General features: G+C 45.8%; 1 protein-coding gene across 1 annotated transcript in view; it reads right to left on the bottom strand.

Moving 5' to 3' along the window:
* LOC103198982 (contactin-associated protein-like 4) overlaps positions 1-18,554 on the bottom strand; it is a 204,763-nt gene that overhangs the window by 92,706 nt on the left and 93,503 nt on the right. Inside the window, exons 5-8 of the mRNA XM_007943199.1 lie at positions 6,525-6,728; positions 5,379-5,563; positions 3,505-3,648; positions 2,651-2,915 (exon numbers count right to left, since the gene is read on the bottom strand). Coding sequence (XP_007941390.1) covers positions 2,651-2,915; positions 3,505-3,648; positions 5,379-5,563; positions 6,525-6,728 — 798 coding nt within the window. The remainder of the gene's footprint in view (positions 1-2,650; positions 2,916-3,504; positions 3,649-5,378; positions 5,564-6,524; positions 6,729-18,554) is intronic.

The following is an 18,554-nucleotide window of genomic DNA, read 5'->3' as shown; positions in this document are numbered from 1 at the left end:
TACGGAAGTAGGATTGCCCAACCTTCCTTCCGAGGAGTGGCTGGTGGGTTTGAACCGCCATCCGTCTGGTTAGCACGCAAGTGTCTTAGCCACTATGCTACCAGAGCTCCCTTGAGCATGTATACTACTATATATTATATTCAAATCTATTTTTATTTATAATCTTATTTCCCACAATTTCTCAGATACTTATGCCAATAGAGTAGTTACAAATGATAATGGCTTAATGGTGCTTATTGCAGAAAGATAAAGCTGGAGCAATTTCTTTATGTTATTTAAAGCGAGGCTATGATTAAATCTCTTCAGAGGACATCAGATTCATTACAATAAACTACCCGGCAATGGCATACATACTGTGAATTCACATCCTCTGACAGTAATTGTGAGAGCCTACCCATTGCGACTGAATGAGATTTCTTTCTTTCTCATGGACCTACTCATGTGAACGTCTCATTAATGCTTGATGAGTGGCTAAAGTGTAGTTGTCCCCTGAAAAATGGAGGGGGGTGCTATTTTTGGGGCTCCATTTTCATTTTTCAGTAAGACAGAAATAAACTATGGGGATGCACAGAGAAATGTGTAACTTTTCTTCCTATTTAGTTTCCAGGTGTCTTTTGACTGTTTTCTGTCTCAAGCTTTCTTGCTTCTGGCCTGGATTATTGCACAGAGACGTCAATTCTGTGTTATCTAAACGTCAAACATCAGTGATTCCACGGCAGGCCTCTGCCAGCAGGGCTGGGATGGTACCTCACATGAGAGAGTATTTGTTGTCAAGGATCCCAGCATCCACACGCAGAGGTGAAAATGGTCCTCACCAGATGTAGAGGCCAGAGGGCATCCGAGGAGCTCGGCTGTCCCACAGGCCTCTCGAGGACATTTCTGATCATGTGAATGACCCACTGAAGCCCAGTTGGGGGTGACTCCCTTTGCAGTCAGCGGTCTTTCTGTACAGAGGAAAGCTGTGTAACTCCAGATACTTCAGCAATAAGGCTGATTTGATGAAAGAGCTTATGTGCTGGGAGATATCCTGTACGTTGTGCAGGGTCCACTCCTCATTGGCATCCACTTCCCTCTCAAGGTGCCTCCAAATGGAGACTTTCTCTACCAGGCCCAGGAACCGTGGAGGAGCCAGGGCGGGGCTGGGCCCTCTATGCCTGAGGGTCACAGGAAGAGGCCGCCTTTGGTGACTTCCTGCACCAGCCTCAAGGTTATGCTGCCCACCTCTTCCTCTCTTTCATCATAGTCACAGCTCGTCTCTGGGTAAAGGTGCTGTCCTCTGACAATGGGGATAGGTAGTCCTGGCAACATCTTGTTTCTCCTCTTCCTACCATAGCACCCAAACAGTAAACTCAAAAATCCAACAAGCAAAATAAAACCACAGCCTTCTTTCGCCTCCTCTCCATCCAAAGATGACAAATGATCACTGATTAATAATCAAGAACATCATTTTGGAATGTCAGTGCTTATCTCATAAGGCTTATCAAAGCTTCTATTCAACAAAAACAGCCCTGCCCCGGAGAGTAGGAGTGGGTAATGAGAGGAGGGGAGGGTCTCTGTGGGTGAAAACAGAATATTCTCCAGACGGTCGTGCCACACTGGGGACCAGTCCTTCTTGCCATTTTACAAGTGAACTACTGGGCTTAAGAGAGATCCCTGGGGGTCAGACATCATAAGAGCATGGGGCATGTGATCCAGACTCAGCTCCAGCAGTACAAGCCTCATGGGTCCCTCGCCCAAGATGTGATACTAACTGTGGTTGCTATAGCGAACACCAGCCATTGTCAAAAGATGGAGAACTGCTCTCACCTGCTGCTGTGTTTCATGACAACTCAAACACAGAGGGATGTGGAGTGGATGAGAGCAGGGTACGTGCACTCGTGAGCAGAGCACCAGGGTCTGGGCAATGCGGTACTGAGCAGACACAAGGACGGGGGTGTGCACGGGGAACAGGGTGGAGCTGGCAGGGAGGCATGGCAGGAGGACAACTGCTCCCAGGTACCTCTTGGAGCCACTTGGGGCACTAAGTTGGTACAACATGAGTATAGATGGCAGGGACCTTGTGTTCAAGGCAATGGGATGCACATCTGAAAGCAGGAATACCGAGTGTCTCGTTGACTCAAGGCATCGTTTTAAAGTAATACTAGTTGGGTGTGAGCTTCTTTGGGGTGTGGGATGATGGAGCCGCGTTTTCTGTGGGATCTGGAATGGTGAAGCCATGTGTGTTGGGGGGTCTGAGATGATGAAGCCATGTGTGCTGCTGGGTCTGGGATGACAGGGCTGTGTACTCGGTAGGATCTGGGATGATGGAACCATGTGCTCCGTGGGACCTGAAGTGATGGAGCCATGGGAGCTTCTGTGGGATCTGGGAGGACGGAGCCATGTTTTCTGTGGGATCTTGGGTGATGTAGCCCTGGGATGTTCTGTAGGATCTGGGATGATGGAGCCATGTGTTTTGTGGGATCTGGGATGATGCAGCCATCTTTTTTCTTTTTTTTTAACGAGTTCTGGGATGACACGGCCCTGTTTTCTGCGGGGTTCAGGATGACAGAACTGTGTCTGCTATGGGATCTGTGATGATGGAACCCTGTGGGTTCTGTGGGACTTGGGGTGACAGAGCCATGTGTGCTGTCACTCTGGGGACATCTGTTACCTGCTGTGATGCTGCTCTGTCCTTGCCCCAGAGAGCTGTATAGGCTCAGTCTGAGGCTCCCATTACTTAGAACGAGTAGAAGGTCCCCTGAGCCCTTATGAAGCCGGCTGGACAGCAGATGTCCTGCTCTATCCCATGTTCGAAATTGGAAACTGATAGTGACTCCATCTTCCCTCGGGAAGCCTGTTAGTGCCAAGGAGCTCTGAGGGCTCAGGAATGTCACTGGCACAGTCTGTGGTTGTGAGCAGGAGAACGACTTGTTACCCTGGGAACAGAATGAGAGAAGTAAGAGATCATGGGGCATGCCCATCTCAGCACCTGGAGACGCGGCTCATCAACCAAGCTCTCCCAGGACTAAGCTGTCATGTCACCAGTGTGTTCCCAGAATACCTACCTCCAGGGCACTGATCTCAGGGGACTGTCCCCTTGATGTGAATTCCCAATAGGCAGATCTCCACAGTGTCTCCTGTCTGCCCCATTCACCAGTCAGCACAGGGACCTCTATGTAACTGGATCCAACAGGTGCCTGTATGATGCCAGTCCTGTGGCCTGTGAGGGCCCTGTGGGCACAGTCACTACTCTCCTCCACATGTCTTCCCCTTTGCCCCCTTGGTCCCAAGGCCCATCACTCTCTGGATTACAGAGATGTGGTAAAAACCATGCTTTTCACCCAGACCACAAATTACTTTTGCTTTTGTATTTACTTGTCATGTCCGCTCTGAGGAAGTCACTGGATTGCTAAGAGTCATTATTAACAGATTATCACTTAAGAGCACAGAAGGTACTGTTTTTGTCATGTGGTACCAGTGGCTCTCCCTGGGGTCCCCATCGTGGACCCCCAGGAACTCTCTTACCGTAATGAAGACCTGTGGACTGTGCTGCTTGGCCAAATCAATGATATCCTCTCCATTAAAATGAATATTTTCTAAGCATCCATGGAAATTTTTTCTTTGAAATGTCACTGATTTTCCAGGTGCTAAAATACCTCCAAAGCTGATCTTAGAAAGAAAAATGACATTAATAATATTCTTTAATGAGTTTCTGATAACTTGCTTAAAACACCTGGTACACAGGCACGTAGTCAGAGTCACAGAAGGAATTGTGCATAATTTTATATCGTCATCCTTCTTAATTTTAAGACATAGATCCTAAAACATTTTTGCATGTACCTGACACCTACTGTCACCAGAGCTCCTTCATCCGTAATAAAGAGACCATGTCATTTACTATCAAACTAGGGCACTTTGGGGAGGAGAAAGGATTATTAATATTGATGGCTGGACAACAGGTGTGAACTAGCACTGCTTGGGGTAGACAGAACCAGCGTCTCTGGAGCAGAGAATGCTAGATCCCCTCAAGTCTTCGGGAGTCTCCCTTCTTCCTCTCCCCCGGCCCCAGAATGCCAGTATCCACCCAGAACCCCTCCAAGCCCTGCTACCATCTTTGGGAGCTCCTCTTCTCTTTGTCCTCTCCACAGCTGGCTTTCCTTCAAGGGTGGCACTTGGCATGCCCTGGGTGGCCCGGGTGCAGGAGTACGACAGCTGAGTTCCTGTGCCTCAGGTCATCCCCCAAGGACACAGATGGATGCAGCAGACCCACCAGACCCAGCTGACACAGCCCTGGCAGGGCTTTATCTGGCATCAGCCCTGTGTGGACCCCTGCCCTGCCCTGCTGTCTCCTTCCTTGTGTCCAGGGTCTGGACATGAGGGGTCTGGGCCTAAGGTAGCCATCATGTCGCTAATGTCATGGATTAGATTAAATGAGCCCCTCCAGGGTTGCTTGTCAAATCTGGCTGCGGCATGCAGTGGTTGGGGGGGATATAACATTTTTATGCTCGTGGCACAGTATGCTTTGATTGTGCAGCAAATAAATCTGTGCAAATAATACAACACTATTCTGGGTTATATACACCTCTGGATGGTGTACACGTTCACCTGTGTACAAAACATCATGGTGCTGCCTCTGCCTATGCACTAGGTGTTTAAGGTAACACTATCATGAATGACATAAAACAGGGCTACAATCTTCTGTTGGTTGAATCTTCTAGGTCCATTTTTGACAAATGAGAACTGGAACAGTCTGGTCTGTTTTGGTATTTCATGAATTCAAATATGTCTTATAACATATGGCAGAAAAAAGTTGTATCTTAGTGCAATTTCAGACACACATGCGCAATGGACTGCCAATGGCTGGGCACTTGTAAAACCTGAGTAATAAATGTTTTACAAATCTTTGGATCTCTTGCTATTAAAATATCTAGTTGGGATGTGCTGAAAGGTTCCTCTGAGTTATCACAGTTAGGGTCTACACACACTATGTCAGGAAGAAAGTCTCCAAGGGTTGCCCACAAAGATGACTCATCACAGAGTGACCTCTTCCTTTGTGTACTCTCTCCTAAACATTGGCAACATAGTGCTGTGTGCGCTATGTTGAAAAGCTTAGCAGTGTTGTCCACTGCTACTCTGCACTGTTCACTTTAGGAAGCTTCATTGAAGGGCATTTTGTTATTGTTGTGTCATGTGCTGTTGAGTCAGACCCAACTCATAGCAGTTCCCGAGGCGGTATCACTATGGAAGTAGATTGCCCAACCTTCCTTCCAAGGGGTGGCTGATGGGTTTGAACCGCCAGCCTTCTGGTTAGCAGTCAAGTGCCTTACACATTACGCTACTCAGGGCCACATCATGGTTAAACCACAAAGCTCATGATGGCTGGCAAGTTAATTTCCCACCTCGTAAAGGAGATCCACATGGCTCAGATCACCTGGTGCTCGGAAGTGCTGCGTGTGGCTGTCCACCGTGAGGTTCACCTGCTGGCCGGAGTGCTCCAGGAGTATGGAGTGCCAGTGCTGGTCATCCAGGAGGCTGCCCAGTGCCGTGTGGGTGGACGCAGGCAGGGAATCAGGTGCAGTTCCACCTGGGCAGGTGGTTGGAAGCATGGTTGACCCTGCCCATGCCACTGCTCCTAGCACCTGCCCAAACATCTCCACACTGTGAAGCTAGCTCACCCGACCCTAAAGCACAGTGTTAAACCAGCTGACACTGACTCAGCTCTGACCCATGGTGACTCCACAGAACTGTGCCCCACAGGGTTCTCAACAGCTGGTTTTTTCAAAAGTAGGTCACCAAGTTTTTCTTCTGGGGGGACTCAAACCTGACAACTGGGACCCATAGTGACCCCATGTACAAAAGAATGAAACACTACCATGCTCACAATCACTGCTATGTTTAAGCCCACTGCTGTAGTCACTGTGTCAATCCATCTTTTTGAGGGTCTTTCCATTTTGCTGCAAACAGAAGCCAGACTCACTAACAATCTGCACCACTCGGGGACTCCAGACACAGTATTAACTACACCTCCTCGTACCCATCCACAACCACTGTCTTTCATCATCTGTTGACACCCATACTCTTCAAAGTGTTGCTTTTGCATCCTTGTCCTCGAATTAGGACAGAACAGTGGTTCTCAATGGGGCATTTGTACCCTCCAGGGGCATCCCGCCATATCAAGGGACTTTTTTGATGGTCATGATTTTGCGGGGTGCTATCAACATCTGTGGGTGGAGGCCAGGGATGCTGCTAAACATCTTTCAATGCACAGGGTGACTCTGACCCCCAAAATGGTGGAGTCCAAAATGTCAACAAGGCCGAGATGGAGAAACCTCAGTTACAGCTAAGTATCTCTGTTGGCAGGGTATAAAGAGTGGTGATGATGGCCTTCCGGTACAATTACTACATTGTACAATATTCTAAATGAAACACAACTGATAGCAGCCTTTACATTTGTAATGCCTAGTAGGAGATTAGGTATAAAAATACTTCTATACAAACTACATCTGTGTCATGAGATTAACAAGCCCCTCTCCTGATAAATTTACCTGAATTGATGTGTAGAAAGAGCTTCCCGTTGACTAATTCCAGGGTGACATGACCTCCGTTTCTTCCCTCTCTGTGGAATATAATCCCATCGCTTTGCACTGTTTTAAATTTCAGAGAAATGACATCTTTTACTGGATACATGTCACTTTGAGAAAATCTGTAGATCAGGGAACTATTTCCATCAAAATCAATCACCTCCGATCCTACGGAAAAGATACTAAAAGTTATTCTAAGTTTCTGACTGATGTGTGTAAATGTGTGAAGCTGTGCACACAGACAAACATGCATACATGTACACACATACACAGAGATACCTACACACATACACACACACATATATGCACACAAATATTCACATACATACACACGCATTAACATAAATACTACCATTCTAGCCTTGTCATCAGATATTAAAGCATTTCTCCCATCAGGTGTTGATAAATTTAAATTCTATATTTAGCCTTTCTTAACAGTTTTTTTTTTTTCTTCAAATTTCACCACAGAAATATTCTTAAAACTCTGTTTTGAATGGTACTCTCTCATTCAGGGACTATACGAGTTGGAATTGACTCAACAGCGGTGGTTTATTTATTTAGTTTTCAGCCTCACTCATGGACTATTTCTTCTTGTTGTGGTCATCAACGACATGGGACCTCTTCTTAGTACGCTACTGGTATTGTTGTTCCCAGGTGCCGTTGAGTCGGTTTCGACTCGTAGTGACCCCATGTACAAAAGAATGAAACGCCGCCTGGTTCTGTGCCGTGATCACGATCACTGCTAGGTTTCAGCCCATTGTTGCAGTCACTGTGTCAATCCGTCTTTTTGGGGGTCTTCCCATTTTGCTGACCCTCTACTTTCCCAAACATGATGACTCTCTCCAGGGACTGTCCCTCTGAAAAACGTATCGAAAGCACATGAGCAAAAGTCTCATCATCCTTGCTTATCAGGAGCATTCTGGCTGTACTTCCAAGACACATTTGCTCATTTTTTGGGTAGTCCATGGTATAATCCATATTCTTTGCCAGCACCATAATTCAAATGCATTAATTATTCTTTGGTCTTCCTTATTCATTGTCCAGCTTTCCCATGCATATGAGACAACTGAAGGTACTATTGCTTGGATCAGTCACACCTTAGTCTTCAAAGTGACATCTTTGCTTTTTAACACTTTAAAGAGGTTTTTTGCAACAGATTTGCCCAACGCAGTATGTCATCTGATTTCTTGACTGCTGTTTCCATGGATGCTGATTGTGGATCCAAGTAAAAAGAAATCCTCTACAACTTCAGTCTTCTCTCAGTTCATCATGAACTTATTGGTCCAGTTGTGAGGATTTCTGTTTTCTTTTCACTGATGTAGCTATAGTCTTTTATCTTCCCCAGTAAGTACTTCAAGTCCTCTTCACTTTCTGCAAGAAATATTGTGTCATCTGCATATTGCAGGTTGCTAATGAATCCTCCTCCAGTCCTGACGCCACATTCTTCTTCACACAGTCCTGCTTCCAGGTCACTGCTGTGTTACTCCTAACTGAGCAGCCTCCTTGAATACTTGGATGTTTCCCACTGAGTGCTGAAGACTAAAACCTCTCAGGGTAATAGGTCTGTTAGTTCCTGCACCAATAGATCTGACTTCCCATAAATCTTAGCCATGTGCTCCCTTTAAAGAAATGCCATCCCTGTATGGAAAACATCACCACACAGAGGTGTACTCTTTCACCTGAGATTCATCAAATACAACCCAGAAACATACTGAGGACCCTCCATAGAGTGACTCCTTGTTCTCGTGCTTTGCTAAGTCAGAGCACAAAACGACACTTCCATCTCAGGTTCTCTCAGCAGCCATGGCAGCCTGGCTTGTATGTCATCAGAAGGTTGTCCTGCCGTGGCCATGCTGTGGCTCTGACGCTACCACTCAGTTAACACTGTAAATGACCCATCCCTACCCAGGTTATTGCACCCCTTCTCTGTACAGCACTCCATTCATGGAAGAACAAAGGCCATAGTGTCCAGAGGTGCTCAATGTTTGTCACAGTGCCCATTTAAAGCAGCGTACAGGCAAATATCCCTGAAAGACACACCTGTGGGCTTCACTCAAGGTAGCCAAGGAGCTGCAGGTGTTCTCAGGATAGGAGGATGGGAAGAAAGTGTGCTTATAAAAGGCCCATTTACAAAGTTGGGCTGTGGGGACTCCAGGTAATGATGCAGGAAGTGGGGCATGAAGGGTGGTCTGGGACCCAGGAGGGAGAGAATGTGTGTAGTCCATGTCCAGGGCAGTACTGGCCATCTCCTAAGGGACATGGCTGCAAGTGGTCTCTCTGGGAGGGTGCCGAGTGCATAAACGGCCTCTTTCCCTACTCTCCCATGATGGGCCTGTGAGGGTCCCCACGTTTTCAAATCCAACCTGCACTCAGAGCTCGGGACCATGCTGATGAGGTCCACATAGCTGAGCCTCCCAGGCCAAGGGCAAGTGGTAGAGACGTGCAGGAGCAGAGGAGGAAATGGAGCATACATTTTACCTGTGTTGGTATTCAACAGTCGGGTTTTACTTGGCGGGTACTGAGCGATTGGTCCACTATGGGTTGTTTGTGATAAATAACCTAAAAATGCAATGATGATTCAGCAAATAGCACAGAAACTTAACCCCAAGTCACAGCCACTTGGCAGCAAGACACTGGCTATTTAAAATAAATATTGTTGTCGTTGGTGTTGTTAGGTGCCGTCAAGTCAATTCTGACTCATAGCGACCATATGTACAACAGAATGAGATACCATCTTCACAATCTTTGCTATGCTTGTGCCCATCATAGCAGCCACTCTATCAGTCCATCTGGTTGAGCATCTTCCCCTTTTCTCTGACCTTCTACTTTACCAATCATCATATTCTTTTCCAGGACCAGTCCCTCTGCCAATATGACTAACATAGGTCACACAAAGTCTGGCCATTCTTGCTTCTAAGGATCATTTTGGTTGCACTTCTTCCAAGACCGTTTTTTCATTCTTCTGCCAGTCCATGGTACGTTCAATATTCTTTACCAGCACCACAATTCAAATACATCAATTCTTCAGTCTTCCTTTTCATTGTGCAGCATTCCCACATATATGAGGCAACTGAAAATACCATGGCTTGGGTGGGTGCACCTTAGTCTTCAAAGTGACATTTTGGCTCTTCCCAACTTTACAGAGGTCTTTTGCAGCAGATTTACCAAGTGCAATATGATGTCCGATTTCTTGACTGCTGTTTCCATGAATGTGGACTGTGGATCCAAGTAAAATGAAATCTTTGACAACTTTAATCTTTGTTCCTTTTATCATGATACTGCTTTTAGACCAGTTGTGAGGATTTTTGTTTTCTTCCCATTGAGGTGTAACCCATACTGAAGGTTATAGTCTTCAATCTTCATTCGGAAGTGCTACAAGTCACCCTACTTTCAGCATGCAAGGTTGTGTCATCTGCGTATCGCAGGCTGTTAATTAATGTGTCTCCTCTGATCCTGATGCTGTGGGTGGTCTTCTTCATATAGTGCAGCTTCTTGGATTATTTGCTCAGCATACAGGTTGAATGAGTATGGTGAAAGAATACAACTCTGATGCACTCCCTTCCTGATTTTAAACCATACAGTGTTCCCTCATCCTGTTCAAACAGATGCCTCTTGGTGTATATATAGGTTCCTAATGAACAATTGGGAGCTCTGGTAGCATAGTGGCTAAGACACTTGCCTGCTAACCAGACGGCTGGTGGTTCAAACCCACCAGCCACTCCTCGGAAGGAAGGTTGGGCAATCCTACTTCCGTAGTGATACTGCCTCGGAAACCCAAGGAGGGGTTGCTATGAGTCGGGTTTGACTCGATGGCACATAACAACAACAACAACAATGAACACAATTAAGTGTTCTGAAATTCACATTCTTTGCAATGTAACCCATATTTTGTTATGATCCACATAGCTGTTTGTCTTTGTATGGTCAATAAAACACAGGTAAACATCTCTCTGGTATTCTTTGTCTTCAGTTAAGATCCATCTGACATCAGCAATAACATCCCTCATTCCATGTCCTCTTCTGAATTCAGCTTGCATTTTTGGAAGTTCCCTGTCAATATACTGCTGCAACCATATTTGAAGTATCTTCAGCAAAATTTTCTTTGCGTGTGATATTAATGATATTGTTTGAAAATGTCCACGTTCTGTTGGATCATCTTTCTTTGGAATGGGCACAACTATTGATCGCTTCCAGTCAGTTAGCCTGTACTTGTCTTCCAAACTTCCTGGCAACCGAACAAGCACCTCCAGCTCAGCATCTGTCTGTTGAAACATCTAAACGGGTGTTCTGTCAATCCCTGGAGCCTTGTTCTTCACCAACTCCTTCAGTGCAGCTTCGACTTCCTCCTTCAATACCACTGGTTCTTGATCATATGCTATCTCCGGAAATGGCTGAATGTCGACCAATTCTTTTTGGTACAGTGACTCTGTATATTCTTCCCATCTTCTTTGGATGTTTCCTGCATCATTTAATATTTTGCCCACTTTGTTGTTGCTAGGTGCCATCCAGTTGGCTGCGACTCATAGCAACCCGTGTACAACAGAATGAAGCACTTCCCAGTCCTGCACCAGCTTCACAATGCTTGCTATACCTGAGCCCATCACTGCAGCCACTGTGCCAATTCATCTTGTTGAGGGCCACCCTCTTTTTCACTGACTCTCCACTTTACCAAGCATGACAGGTTTCTCCAAGGAGTGGTCCCCTCTGACAACATTACCAAAGTAGGTGAGATGAAGTCAGGCCATTCTTGCTTCCATTCCACCTGCACTTCTGCCAGGACAGATTCATCTGGTGTTCTGGCAGTCCATGGTACTTTCAGTATTCTGCATCAACACAACTCAAAAGCATCAACTCTTCTTCTGTCTTCCTTATTCACTGTCCAGCTTTCAATGGCATATGAGATGATTGAAAATAGCATGGCTTGGGTTAAGCGCACCTTAGTCTTCAAAGAGACATCTTTCCTCTTCAGCATTTTAAAGAGGTCTTTGGCAGCAGATTTGCCCAGTGCAGTATGCTATCTGATTTCTTTTTCTTTTCTTTTTTCCTCTGCTCTCCTCCCTGTGACCACACCCTCGCTGTGCCCCTCTTATCCAGGGATTCCTGTGTGTCCAGCCTTCTCTCCTGTGAGTGCTGCCCCTCTGATGTCTTATGGCTGCTGGATCCAAGGGGTGCATCTCCCTAGAGTATGGGGTGCTTCGACCTGGGGTAGTTGTTCTGTATGCAGGTCCTTCTACTGTTGGCCTGAGAGCCAATCCATGTAAGCAAGTCCATTTCTAGGCCTGATGGGTAACCCAGGGCCACAGTCTCAGGGAAAGGAACTCCTGATTCCATTGGTGTTGACTCTGGAACCAAGCAATATGAAATCCTTGACAATTTCAATCTTTTCTCCACTTATTGTGATGCTGTTTATTGGTCCAGTTGTGAAGATGTTCATTTTCTTTGAGGTATAATCCATTCTGCAGACTGTAGTCTTTGATCTTCATCAGTAAGTGCTTCAAGTCATCTTCAATTTCAGCAAGCAAGGTTGTGTCCTCTGCATATCACAGTTTGTTAATGAGTTTTCCTCCAATCCTTATGCCATGTTCTTCTTAATATAGTGCAGTTTCTCAGATTATTTGCTCAGCACACAGATTGAATAAGTTTGGTGAAAGAATACAACACTGACATATTCCCTTACTGATTTTAAACCATGTAGAATTCCCTTGTTCATTTCTATCACCAGGGCCATATTTTCCAATTACTGATGCTTCTTCTTTGTTTCTAACTTTTACATTCTAATCACCAGTAATTATCACTATATCTTGACTGTATCTTTGGTCAATTTTAGGCTGCAGAAGTTGATAAAAATCTTCAATTTCTTCATTTTTGGCTTTAGTAGTTGATACGTAAATTTGAATAATAGTACTATTTACCAGTTTTCCTTGTAGGCTTATGGGCATTATCCTATCACTGATGGCATTGTACTTCAGGATAGGCCTTGAAATGTTCTTTATGATGATGAATGGGATGCCATTCCTCTTCAATTTGTCATTCCAGGTACAGTATACCATATGATTGTGTGATTCACAATGGCCAACAACAGTCCATTTCAGCTCATCAATGCCTAGGATACTGATCTTTATGCGTTCCATTTCATTTCTGACAACGTCCAATTTTCCTGGATTCATACTGTGCACATTCCACATTCCAATTATTAATGAATATTTGCTGCTGTTTCTGCCCATTTTGAGTTGTGCCTCCTCAGCAAATGAAGATCCTGAAAGCTTTACTCCATCTACATCATTAAGGTCGACTCGACTTTGAGGAGGCACCTCTTCCCTAGTCATATTTACAGTGCCTTCCACCACTCATCTGTCAGTTTCTTACACTATGGTGGCTTGTGTGTTGCTGTGAGGCTGGAGGCTATGCCAAGCGTGTTTCAAATACCAGCAGGGTCACCCAAGGTGGACAGGTTTCAGAAGAGCTTTCAGACTAAGACAGACAGACAAGAAGATAGGCCACCCACTTCTGAAAAAACCGGCCACTGAAAATCTTATAAATAGCAGTGAAACACTGTCTGATTTATTACTGAAAAACTTCATAAGGAGCAGTGACACACTGTCTGATATAGTGTTGGAAGATGAAAATCAGTATTAGATTCTCAAAACACAGTGTAAATATTTTCAAAAATAATAATCATATTTAGTGAGAAAGCGCATATATGCATATGATTACTTTCATGCAGGGGTTCCAACCTGGAAATTGTTTGAATGGTTCTTCCCAAGTGAAATGATGGAGAACTACTCAAGTCCTGTGCTTGGACCATTCCCACTGGCAGCATGGGGTGATGGCAGCAGATCAGTAACCTGTGTCCTCACAACACCAGCCTGTCCCTCAGGTCTACATAGAAATGCATCCACAGGAACTCATCAGATTGGCCAGTATAAGGCAGTTCCAACTCTGGTGAGCAGCAGTAACAAGACCTCCCACCAACGGCTGCCACTGAAGTGCACATGCTCAATTATTTAAAGTATCACATGCCTCACTTTAACTGCCATGCTGGCTCAGCATATGAGATTGGGTTGACACAGGAAGACTCCACGGCCGTGGGCTCTCTCAGCTCAGCACTGTAGATGGGACTAATGACTCTCCACTTTTCCCTCTCAGGCTGTCCTTTACAGGGTGGATATTCTCCCTCCCATGCTACTTTGTTTCCCCTAAAAGGAAGCCTGCTAGTAGCAGAGAGAGTTTCAAGCAGCAGGAGGACCTGCCTGTGGCTCCTGCTCTCATAATTTCTTCTTGTTACAAAACATACTTTCTCATTTTAAAATAATTTTACAGCAGTGTTAAATTATTGACTCACGATCAGAGGCTTAACTATAACCCATTTTTTCCTCTGAGGCAGTTAATATTTAACTAGATAATCATAGCACCTCAAAGGTGCCAGTCATTTGGTCTGGGTTCAGCAACCCCATCTTCTTGTTTAAACATCTGGCCCGGGACAGGTCTCAGATGCTAATGGACACACCCACACGAGGGTGTGCACCTCTGCACCCCTCACTCCACTCTTGATAAACCATCCATTTGTTCATTCATCTACCCAACCAATAGATTAATAATGAGAAGTTACAACCTAGCAGCAGTATGGCTCAGGTTGCCATGGGGATAGAGCAGGTTGCCATGGGGATGGAATAGGTTACCATGGGAGCACACAGGAATGACACCAAACCTGGGCATGGCTTGCCATAGGAGTTGTCAGCAAAGAACTGGACTTGGGGACTGAGTAAGGAGTTGGAGAAACAACCACGGAGGGTGGAGCCACAGAAGTTGGGCACAAAGCACCACACATTGACATGTTCATTTGTATAAAGTTTAACAACAGGTAAAACGACTGTATGGTGTGAGAGTCAGGACAGGGTGACTACTGGGGTGAAGGGTGGTGCTGGGGGAAGTGAGGGGCTGGAGGTTAATGTTGTTTATGATCTGGGGGCTGGTTACATGGTTGTGGAAACTTCCACAACCACACATTTACAATTTGACTGTACTGTTGTTAGTTGCAAGTCAGCTCTGACTCACAACGACCTTACGTGTAAAGGATGAAACACTGCCTGGTCCTGCCCCATCTTCGTGATCACTGGTCTGTCTGAGCCCACCATGTGGTGTGTCCAACTAACCCCTCATTGAAGGGTTTCCCTCAACTTCTCTGACCTTCTACTTCAACAACCATGACACCCTTTTCTGACAACTGATCCTTCCTGATGATGTTTTCAAAGTAAGCAAGCCAAAGCCCCACCATCCTCAGTCTAAGGAGCATTCTGGTCATGTTTCTTCTAGGACTGATTTGCTCATTCTTCTGACAGTGCATGGTATGTTCAGTATTTCTCTGCCAACACCACAATTCAAATGCATCAATTCTTCTATCTTCCTTTTTCATTGTCAATGTATATAAGACAATTAAAAAATCCATGGCTTGGCTTGGATCTGAGTCATGTGCACCTTAGTCATAAGAGTGATATCTCTGCATTTTGTGATTTGATATACTTGTTGACAGATAGATATAGAAATATATAAAAAACTTACTGACTACCGCCTCTAGCTGCCCTTCAGGTCTGGAATTGAACCCACTCGTGTGGCTTCCAGCCAAACAAAAGACAGGTGTATGAGCTGGGTATTTACATCAGGTAGATACACTCCTTGGAGAGATCAATCATGGGAGAATAGAAGGGCTGCGTATGCACAGGGAGACAGCTCGGGGGGCAGGGGTGCATGGGAGGGAAGTACATAGGGAAGAGGTAACTATGGGGAGGAAGCGGGAGGAGAGCTGTTGTGTTGTGGGAAAATGCAGTCAACGTCATGAGACAAAATGTATGTGAACTGCAGTATGGAAAGTAAATTTGCTCTGTAAACTTTCACCCAAATCACAATAAAAAATTAGGAAAAAAAACCTCCAAAAACCCACTGCCATCAGATTTATTCCTACCAGTGACCCCCCTTGGGATTCCAAGGCTGTACATCTTTATGGAAGTAGATTCCCTCCACTTCCTCCCATGGAGCAGCTTGAACTGCTAACCTTCTGCTTAGCAGCCTAATGCCTTACCTACTATGCTACTAGAGTTCCTCAGATATACAGATAAATAATAAAAACAATTAAAAAACTCTATTCTTAAAAAAAAAAAAAAAAAAGGCAGGCGAATGTGGGGAGAGTGCTCATCATCCAGGACTGTCTGTGTCCCTCCCACTGTACGCCACCCATATGGCAGGCTTTTTTGCCTGGGGAAGGGCTTGGGTTTAGAGGGAAGGATGGGGGTCACCAGGTGAGAGGAACTGGGACCTAGCCTCCTGGCCATCAAGAGGCTGTGCAGTATTCTTGGTGCACCTTTGGGCATGGGAAGAGGACTGCATGGATCTATCAGATTTTCACTCAAGAAGGCTCCTTCCTCCTGCCCTATGGGTGGCATACAATGGGGTCAGGAGCTAACGTTTCCTTCCTCCTGCCATACAGGTGGCATACGATTGGGTCAGGAGCTCATGTTTTCTTCCTCCTGTCATATGGGTGGCATACAATGGGATCAGGAGCTAACGTGGAGGCTGTTGCCATCATTGTAGCAAAGCACAGAATGCCCCAAATGGAGGGAATGGCAACAGGATGCAAAGAAGTGGCAGATTAAATGTACATGTAGAAGGTGGGCTGGCCAAACCTGGGAGTGGACTGTGTATACGGAGGTTCTGATATAACCTATTTGAGCAGCTGGGGTGGCAGACAAGTCCCCTGAGACAAAGGACGCTGGGTCAGCAGTAGCTCCTAGAGGGAATTATAGGAAATAATCCCTGTTCACCATGATGAGGTATCTAGAGCAGGTGGGTCTGGAAGGTGAGGTGTCTAAATAGATCAATGCTGAAGGCAGAGATTGGCTTCAGTGTGCAAAGTGACCAGTGACCCGGTGGTCTTCCTTTGCTCAGTGGAGAAGTGTTGTGTGTGTGGTGGTGGTGGGGATAGTTTTCAATGTGGCAAGACCACCTTCACCAAGGCAGGAAACTAGGGATCCAGAAAAAGGGTGTGGTGCTCAGTGCATACAGAAAACACTGTATGGGGAGGAAGGTGGAGTACTGAGTGATGCTGTGGAGGCAAGAGCAACTGGGAGGTTCACCCAAGGACCCTGAGAGCATCACAGGCAATCTGGTTTATCCTGAGTGCACAGGTGAAAGCCAGGTCATCGTAAGCATGGGCAACATGAAGATCCCAGAAGCGCTGGGCAGGACGGAATGAGGAGAAGCTCTGGGGGTGCAGGCTGCTCGGGAGTCATCCCTGATCCTCTGACTAATGAACTGGCTGTGGTGCTTAATGAACTGGTGGAAAATTGGGTGAACAGGACACGTGTCTCACCCCCCTTCTGCACGATACGCCAAGAAGTGTGGAGCTTATTCTACTACTTCCAGTGATGAAGTATGAAGAGCTATGTCTCTCATTAATGCCTACAAAAGGCAGTGCTTTTCACATTTGTTAGAGTAGGACTGCACTGCTTTTCAAGTCCCCGTGGCAGACTACCTTCTGAAATTTTATGCAGGCCCTCATGTTCCCATTGGCAGGGCTTTGCTAAATTTGGGGTGCAAGCTGATCCTGAGAAAACTGCGCAGTCATGATTGTTCCTAGGACTGGTGCATAAAGTAATGGCCTGTTACAAAGGAACATTGGGCTGGTAGCCAGCCGTGATTGATGTGTGTGTTGTGCTCCAAGAACAGTGAACTTGAAGAAGGTTCTCTATAAGGAGTGGGAAAGGCAGTGACTAAAGAGTACAATAGCCAGAAATGCCTAGTATAGGGAGGCTTAGCCAGAGCCAAAGTGAGCACCCAAACAGACTGACATCTGGGGATGTAAGAGAGAAGTTCCAGTGGTGCAGTGGTTAAAGCATTGGCTGCTAACCAGAAGGTCAGCAGTTCAAATCCCACAGCCACTCTGTGGGAGAGAAATGAGACAGGCTGCTTCCACAAAGGTTTACAGCCTTAGAAACCATATGGGGCAGTTCTACCCTGCCCTGTAGGGTCACTATGATTGGAATCAACTCGATGGTGGTGGGTCTGATTTGGTTTTGCTTTGGAGCTGTAAGAAGATGGATTAGGAAAGAGGAAAATGTGGAATGGAAAAGACCTCAGCCTCTGTAGTGCTGCCTGGGCAATCCATCCTCAGGATACATATCTTCTCTGAGGACACTGGTAAGGACCTGGTGTTGTCACCATCAGCTCCACATGGCCTTTCAGCCTGGCCTCTGGTTGAACACTCCTCTTCTGACAGTCTGTGCCCCAGAACACCACTGTTCACGGTGCGACCATTTCTTGCTCAATCCTAGTCAGTCAACTTCTCCAGCCCCCTGCCCCATTCTCCCCATCTCACACTTGCTGTGCACAATTCCTGTGTCCATTTTTTTCCTTATAAAGAAAACAGACATGCTACCCTGGTGCTGCTGTGGTGCAATACATAGCTTTTATATAGCCTTTCTAGCCATGGTCTTGAAACTCCCACTGAGTGACTGGCTGGGACAATGTAAACTGAGTGACCTATGGTCATGGATTTCATTTTATTTGGATCCACAATCAACACCCATGGAAGCAACATCCAGGAAGTCAGACAATGCATTGCACTGGGCAAATCTGCTACAGAAGACCTCTTTAAAGCGTTAAGAAGCAAAGATGGCACTTTCAAAACTAAGATACACCTAATCCAAGCCATGGTATTTTCAATTACCTGATGTGCATGTGAAAGCTGGACAATGAATAAAGAAGACAGAAGAAGAGCTGAGGTGGGAGTTCTGGCAAGATGGCGGACTAGGCAGAAAGACTGCACAGACCCTCTTCAACAAAGAAATGGGAAATCAATTAACACAGACACAGAAGATAATCCTGGACCCCTGAGCCTTGAAAGGAAGGATATAGAAGTGGACTAAACCCCAACTAGCAGAAGAATTTGCGTGAAAATACCAAAAAAGGAGACATATGGACCTGCAGTCTGGCAGTGATCCT

This window comes from Orycteropus afer, unplaced genomic scaffold (genome assembly GCF_000298275.1).
Source record: "Orycteropus afer afer isolate SDZICR_OR568_19922 unplaced genomic scaffold, OryAfe1.0 scaffold00006, whole genome shotgun sequence".
Classification (NCBI taxonomy): Eukaryota; Metazoa; Chordata; class Mammalia; order Tubulidentata; family Orycteropodidae; genus Orycteropus; species Orycteropus afer.
The sequence above is the reverse complement of the archived record's forward strand: the minus strand, read 5'-3'. Positions and strand labels throughout refer to the sequence as shown.